Genomic DNA, 7,149 nt, shown 5'->3' with positions numbered 1-7,149 from the left:
CTCTGAGGACCCATTTGGCCATAAGAAGTAGAAGTAGTTTTTGAGAAAAAAAAACTTTATAAAAAGTTTCTGGTGGCAAAAAGGTCAATATTCTCAAAAACTAGAAAACATTAGTTTTTCGGCCAAATTCTATTTTTGGGGGTCTTTTAAAACTTTAAAATTTATTTCAAATTTTATATTTTATAAAAAACTTTATCATTTATTAATCTCAAGTTGACAGGCTTGAGTAGGAGTGTTGATTATTTAGATTAAATCGAAAAATTAAATCAAATTTTAATTTGAATTGATTTTTTGGTTTGGTTTCGAATTAAATTTTTTTTTTTGGTTTTTTGATTTGGTTTCGACTTTAGGAAAATAAAAATAAAAAAATCAAAAAAACCGAATTATTATATATATATATATATATATATATATATATTTAGGTTAAACATTAAAGTTATGATTAACCACTTTCATCCCTTTTTTTGGTAAGATGATTTTTATTAGGGTTAACAATTTTTCTTACTAGGACTAAGCCCAATCCACTGACCATTTTTATTTCCCTAAATTATAGGTATTAGGTTATAATATTTTTAAACTAGAGTTAGTTTCATTATGATTTAGTTTATTTTTTTATACTTGAACATCTATTGATATAATTTAAGTTATTGTGTTTTAAATTTTTACTCGTGACTTAAATTAGAAAGTATCTTTAAGAGATTTAATATTATTACTTCTCTTTGTATGCAATTTTATTTTTTTTAGCATGAAAATATATCTTTGATTATGCTATTAATTATTTACATAACCGAATAGCCAAACCAAAAAAAATCAAACCAAAAAGAGAAAAATTGAAACAAACCAATTATTTTTTAAAATTTAAATTGGATTACACTTTTTCAAAATCGAAAACCAAAAAACCAAAATAGAATAACACAAAACCGAACCAGAAACCAAATGCACACCCCTAGGCTTGAGAAACACACCATAAAGGTACTCACTCAACTTATGTAATATATTTCTGTTTATGATGTGTTTGTTCTTATATGACTCTCAAATATTTAATGGTATTGCTGATAGAACTTATAAAATGTAATGTAAATGTAAGAATTCGATTTGGTATAAAATCATGCATATTAGACTCATCCTTAATTTAATCCAACTAATTGCCAACTATTTATATTTGAAATAGTAAAATTATTAAGTTGAAGAAATCACAACTATATTTGGAATGATGCATAATTAAAGCAAGTTATATTATAATCCCACTAACAGCTCCAATTTGATTTGGCTTCCAAATTAGTATGGGAATCAAATCTGATCATAAGCACACAATTGCATGATAAATACCCTTCCTCTAACTCTACATTTCAATAGTAAAAGACACACAACAATGGGAAAATTCATTTTCTTATTCCTTCTTTTTACTCTGTTTTTGTCCAATTTTGTTGCTTCAAGCCTTGGAAAGAAGCAAACTGATGTTCTTGGTGAATTTTACAAGGCCAAACAAAAGAAGAATTCAGCTTTTGAGAAGAATTATTTTAAGGCGGAAGCCGTTGAGAATGTAGAATTAGACAAAGTTATTATTCCACAGGAGGGATCAAAAGAAAAAGATTGGATCAATAAATTGCCTGGACAACCACCAGTGAAGTTTCAACAATATGGTGGTTATGTTATTGTCAATGAATCTTCTGGTCGTGCTTTGTTTTATTACTTTACTGAAGCTGAAAATTCTAAGTCATTGCCTTTGCTCCTTTGGCTCAATGGAGGTATATACATACAACATTTTGTGATCTATATTTATTTGTGTTATATTATACTCCTGCCGTTTCAATTTGTTTTTTCTTATTTATACTTGGTGCGGAATTTAAAAAAAATAAGAATTATAATTTTTCACACACCAACCAACCATTTGTCTTTTTTTTTTTCTAGAACATGTTTTTCACACATGAACTAAACATAAACATACCCATGTTGACACCTTTAGCAACTATACTCACAATGCTGTGAATCCTTTCTGCAGGTCCTGGTTGTTCTTCTATGGCATATGGGGCCATGGAGGAACTTGGACCATTTAGAGTTAACAGTGATGGGAAAACATTACACAGGAATCGTTATGCGTGGAACCGTGGTAACTAGAATTCTTTTTTTATTTCAATTTGTATAAATTTTCAGTTAATATTTGGAAATAATTTCAGAAATTCTCAAATGTGAGTACTAATTAATTCTCCTATTGAATTAGCTGCCAATGTGTTGTTCTTGGAGTCTCCTGCTGGAGTAGGATTTTCATATACAAATACAAGCAGTGACCTCAATACAACTGGAGATAGTCGAACTGCTAATGATAACGTTGTATTTTTACTCAATTGGCTCGAGAGATTTCCAGAGTACAAGAACAGAGATTTTTACATTTCGGGTGAGAGTTATGCCGGGCATTATGTACCTCAATTGGCACATGCAATTCTTAAGCATAACAAGCTAGCGAACAAGACTCTTATCAATCTTAAAGGAATAATTGTAAGTGATCTCTAATTTAAGTAGCGAGTTACAACTGTGAGTGTACATAAGTTAAATTGTACTTACATGCCACTGATGGGTGATTACAAATTGCAGATTGGGAATGCAGTGATCAATGATGAAACAGACACCATAGGAATGTATGAGTACTTTGCATCTCATGCCCTAATTTCAGATGAAACTTACCTTGACATCCAGAAATATTGTTACGAGGATAACTACAATGAGGGAAAGTGCAATAGTGCAGTTACAACCACAAACAACAATCTCAACAATCTTGACATATACAACATTTATTATCCGCTGTGTAAGGATGGAAATCTCACGAAATACCCCAAAACACCGTCAGTAAGTGCAACAACTCTGTATTTTTTTCTCTGATTTATTACTAAGATCCATATTATATAAAATACTACAGAAACATTGATTTTGAGTAAATTGTTTATTTTTGATGCAGCCATTGCAGATTGACCCCTGCTCAGATAATTACATTTATGCTTACCTGAACAGGCGGGATGTTCAAGATGCACTCCATGCCAATGTTACGCACATCAAATATGACTGGGAATCTTGCAGGTTATTAGCACAACAATAGAAATACTTAAATGCATACAAATCCTCAACATTTTTCAAATTAAATATCGAGATTTCAGATTTTACTGCTTCAATGAGTTACTACTTGTTCAATTTCCAATTTTCATTATGCTTCAATGCTCATAATTCTTATCTATTTCAGCGATTCACTCTTTTACAATTGGAAAGACAGCCCGGTGACCATAATTCCTCTCCTCAAAGAGTCTTTGGCAAACGGTGTTCGTGTGTGGGTTTTTAGGTAAATTTATTCCCCATTATACAACTTATCTTTTTCTTTCTGATAATCTTATCATAAAATGTTTAACATATATCTGTACTCGAAAATTAAATGCAGTGGTGATACAGATGGAAGAGTGCCTGTAACTTCTTCAAAGAGATCTATACAAGCAATGAATCTTACAGTTGATCAACCTTGGCGCTCTTGGTTGAATGGAGGAGAGGTAAAAAAAAAACAAATATTGGTCATCAAACAACTATTGCTCACCATAAAATTAATTATTTTATTTGCATATATAATTTTCAGGTTGGTGGATATGTTGAGACATATAAAGGAGGTCTAACATTTGCAACAGTAAGAGGCGCGGGACATGAAGTTCCAAGTTACCAACCTGCTAGAGCCCTTTCCCTCATTTCTCACTTCCTTTCTGGCACGTTACCCCCTGGAGATCATTAATCTAACACATCCTTTATTTGTGTAATTAAGAGTCATTTTTTGAGCTTTCTTAGACAAAGTTTAAATATAGACGTGATTTATTTCTTGAGCTAGCTTATGACATCCCTCTCTGTCTCTCTCTTTTTATTTTTTGCTTTTCTTTCGGAACCTGTTTGTTAGGCAAATTGCAGGTAGCATACTCAGAGAATTAGTCATTTTCAATTAATTTTTATAGATGACTAAAGGGATAGAATCTAAAAAAATCCTTCTATTTTGGTTAACATGATTGTTTAATCAGTTGTAACTAAAAAGGTATAATAATTTATCTTATACATTAACAAGAAGATCTTTAACCACTTGTAAGGAATACTAAGTTAGCAAATCTACATAATGTCATTGACATATTCATTCATATTATTACTTTATTAGAATAATTTTTTTTAATTATAGTCACTTGATTAACATTCCAAAATTAAATAATAGAATCCTGTTACATTAAAATATATTTGGTATGCATGTTAGATTAATCCTTAATTTAATCTCAGTAATTGCAGTTTGTTATATTTAAAATAGTAAAACTATTTAAATTCAGGAAATCCCAATCAAATCTCCTAATCATACAATTGCATAATAAATACCCTTACTTCTAACTCAAACTTTTCAATACAAGGCACACAACTATGGGAAAATTGACATTCTTCTTCCTTCTTTTTACCCTCTTTTTGTGTCCTTTGGTTGCTTCAAGCCCCGGAAAAAAGCAAAGTGATGTTCTTGGCAAGTTCTACAAGGCCAAGCAAAAGAATTCAGCCTTTGACAAGAGTTATTTTAAGGCGGCAGCCATTGAAAATGTGGAATTAGACAAAGTTATTCTTCCACAGGAAGGATCAAAAGAAAAAGATTGGATCAAAAAATTGCCTGGACAACCACAAGTAAAGTTCCAACAATATGGTGGCTATGTTACGGTCAATGAATCTGCTGGTCGTGCTTTGTATTATTACTTTACTGAAGCTGAGAATTCCAAATCATTGCCTTTGCTTCTTTGGCTCAATGGAGGTATATACATACAAAAAAATTATATATTTATTTGTGCTATACTATATAGTTTTGATATAAATTTATTGTTTTATTGAAAGCATATTTTTGCTTGTGTGAATATGACATTTGGATAGATAGCATCCAGTTTGAAAGTTTATTTTCTTTTGTTTGATAAAAAATGGGAAAAAGACTACTACAATTAATCCACCCGAATTTTTTTTTTTTTTTTATAAGGTATCTTCATCGATGTTGTCATATATAGCTTTATCATATATATGCAACCATACTTAAAATGCTATGAATCCTTTCTGCAGGTCCTGGATGTTCTTCTATGGCATATGGTGCCATGGAGGAACTTGGACCATTTAGAGTTAACAGTGATGGGAAAACATTACACACGAATCATTATGCGTGGAATCATGGTAAAAAAAGTTCCCTTTTTGTGTAGCTTGATTTCCTGTTAATGTTTGAGAAACAAGTGAACAATTCTCAACTCCGAATACTAATTCTATTGAATTATAGCTGCAAATGTGTTGTTCTTGGAGTCTCCTGCTGGAGTAGGATTTTCATATACAAATACAAGCAGTGACCTCAATACAACCGGAGATAGCAGAACTGCTAATGATAATGTTGTATTTTTACTCAATTGGCTCGAGAGATTTCCCGAGTACAAGAACAGAGATTTTTACATATCTGGTGAGAGCTATGCTGGGCATTATGTACCTCAGTTGGCACAAGCAATTCTTCAGTATAACAAGCTAGCGAACAAGACACTTATCAATCTTAAAGGAATAATTGTAAGTGATCTCTTAATTTAACCGGACTGTTACAACATGTTAAATTACACTAATAATGTTAAATTGTTGCAACTACAAATTGCAGATTGGGAATGCAGTGATCAATGATGACACAGACAACACAGGAAGGTACGAATACTATGCATCTCATGCCCTAATTTCAGATGAAACGTACCTTGACATCAAGAAATATTGTTACGACAATAACTACAATAAGAGCAAGTGCAATGGGGCAGCTGCAATTTCAAACAGCAATTTGAATCATCTTGACATCTACAGCATTTATTCCCCCCTTTGCAAGGATGGAAATCTCACAAAATACCCAAAACTACCGTCAGTAAGTGGGACAACTCTGCATTTTTTCTCTTGTTTTTACAAATATCCATATTCTATCACATATAAAATAATGCAGAAACATTGATATTGAGTTAATAAGTTATTTTGATGCAGCCATTGCAGATTGACCCCTGCTCGGACAAGTACATTTATGCTTATCTGAACAGACGGGATGTTCAAGATGCACTCCATGCCAATGTTACCGACATCAAATATGTTTGGGTAGCTTGCAGGTTATTAGCACTCCAACACATTAATCGCAACACAAATACAGACACTTAAATGCATACAAATCCTCAACATTTTTTTGTCAATGCTCATAATTCTTTTTCTATTTCAGTGATCCACTCTTTTACAATTGGAAAGACAGTCCGGTGACTGTAATTCCTCTCCTCAAAGAGTCTTTGGCAAATGGTGTTCGAGTGTGGATTTATAGGTAATTTCATTCCCCATTATACTAGTATTTTTTTTCTTTCTGATCATCTTATATATATACGTTATATATAGAGGTCTTGACCACAAAATATTTAATTTGTATTTGGAAATTAAATACAGTGGTGATACAGATGGAGCAGTTCCTGTAACCTCTACAAAGAAATCCATAAAAGCAATGAACCTTACAGTTGATCAACCTTGGCGCTCTTGGTTGTATGATGGAGAGGTAAAAAAATACAAACATAGCTCATCAAACAACTATTATTCACCATAAAACTTGATTCTATATTTTTCAATTAAATTAAATATTTTGTTTGGATATATATATGTTGCAGGTTGGAGGATATGTTGAGACATACAAAGGAGGTCTAACATTTGCAACAGTAAGAGGCGCGGGACATGAAGTTCCAAGTTTCCAACCTGCTAGAGCCTTTATCCTTATTTCTCACTTCCTTTCTGGCACACTACCCCCCTGGAGATAATTAATCTAGCATATGTGTAATGAAGAATCATTTTATGAGAGCTTTCTTAGACAAAGTTCAATATAAGCATAAAGTGATCACTTGATCTATCTTATGACATCTCTGTTTCTCTCTATTTTTTGCTTTTCTTTTGGAACCTGTTCCGTTGTGAATCAAACCTATTAGTCAAACTGCAGGTACAAAAGCAATATAAAAAGCATAAATTAGTTTAATTGACATCCGCTAGAACTTGTGCTTCTCTCATCCATGTTCTCCTCCTCCTCCTCCTTCCATGTTCCACAAGAAACTGTGAAAAATTTGTTCCTAAGTTATGACATGATTT

General features: G+C 32.1%; 2 protein-coding genes across 2 annotated transcripts; both read left to right on the top strand.

Moving 5' to 3' along the window:
- Nucleotides 1–1,357: 1,357 nt before the first annotated feature.
- Nucleotides 1,358–3,763, top strand: LOC129884867 (serine carboxypeptidase-like 40). Its single transcript, XM_055959141.1, has 8 exons — nt 1,358–1,748; nt 2,003–2,110; nt 2,222–2,496; nt 2,593–2,844; nt 2,954–3,072; nt 3,233–3,328; nt 3,425–3,530; nt 3,614–3,763. Exons 1-8 carry the CDS (start codon nt 1,373–1,375, stop codon nt 3,761–3,763), a joined length of 1,482 nt encoding a protein of 493 aa, XP_055815116.1. The 5' UTR covers nt 1,358–1,372.
- Nucleotides 3,764–4,422: 659 nt separating this feature from the next.
- LOC129884116 (serine carboxypeptidase-like 40) lies at nt 4,423–6,827 on the top strand. Its single transcript, XM_055958470.1, has 8 exons — nt 4,423–4,795; nt 5,092–5,199; nt 5,300–5,574; nt 5,660–5,915; nt 6,011–6,143; nt 6,251–6,346; nt 6,466–6,571; nt 6,681–6,827. Exons 1-8 carry the CDS (start codon nt 4,423–4,425, stop codon nt 6,825–6,827), a joined length of 1,494 nt encoding a protein of 497 aa, XP_055814445.1.
- Nucleotides 6,828–7,149: the final 322 nt, after the last annotated feature.

Source organism: Solanum dulcamara, chromosome 4 (genome assembly GCF_947179165.1).
Source record: "Solanum dulcamara chromosome 4, daSolDulc1.2, whole genome shotgun sequence".
NCBI classification, from domain to species: domain Eukaryota; kingdom Viridiplantae; phylum Streptophyta; class Magnoliopsida; order Solanales; family Solanaceae; genus Solanum; species Solanum dulcamara.
The sequence above is the reverse complement of the archived record's forward strand: the minus strand, read 5'-3'. Positions and strand labels throughout refer to the sequence as shown.

Excerpts from the sequence above, each read along its gene's own strand:
- LOC129884867 (XM_055959141.1), top strand. The coding sequence starts at position 1,373 with ATGGGAAAATTCATTTTCTTATTCCTTCTTTTTACTCTGTTTTTGTCC. Across the intron at positions 3,073-3,232 it reads TATGACTGGGAATCTTGCAG|CGATTCACTCTTTTACAATT; the intron begins GTTATTAGCACA and ends TATCTATTTCAG. Across the intron at positions 3,531-3,613 it reads CTTGGTTGAATGGAGGAGAG|GTTGGTGGATATGTTGAGAC; the intron begins GTAAAAAAAAAA and ends TATAATTTTCAG.
- LOC129884116 (XM_055958470.1), top strand. The coding sequence starts at position 4,423 with ATGGGAAAATTGACATTCTTCTTCCTTCTTTTTACCCTCTTTTTGTGT. Across the intron at positions 4,796-5,091 it reads GCTTCTTTGGCTCAATGGAG|GTCCTGGATGTTCTTCTATG; the intron begins GTATATACATAC and ends TCCTTTCTGCAG. Across the intron at positions 5,575-5,659 it reads TCAATCTTAAAGGAATAATT|ATTGGGAATGCAGTGATCAA; the intron begins GTAAGTGATCTC and ends TACAAATTGCAG.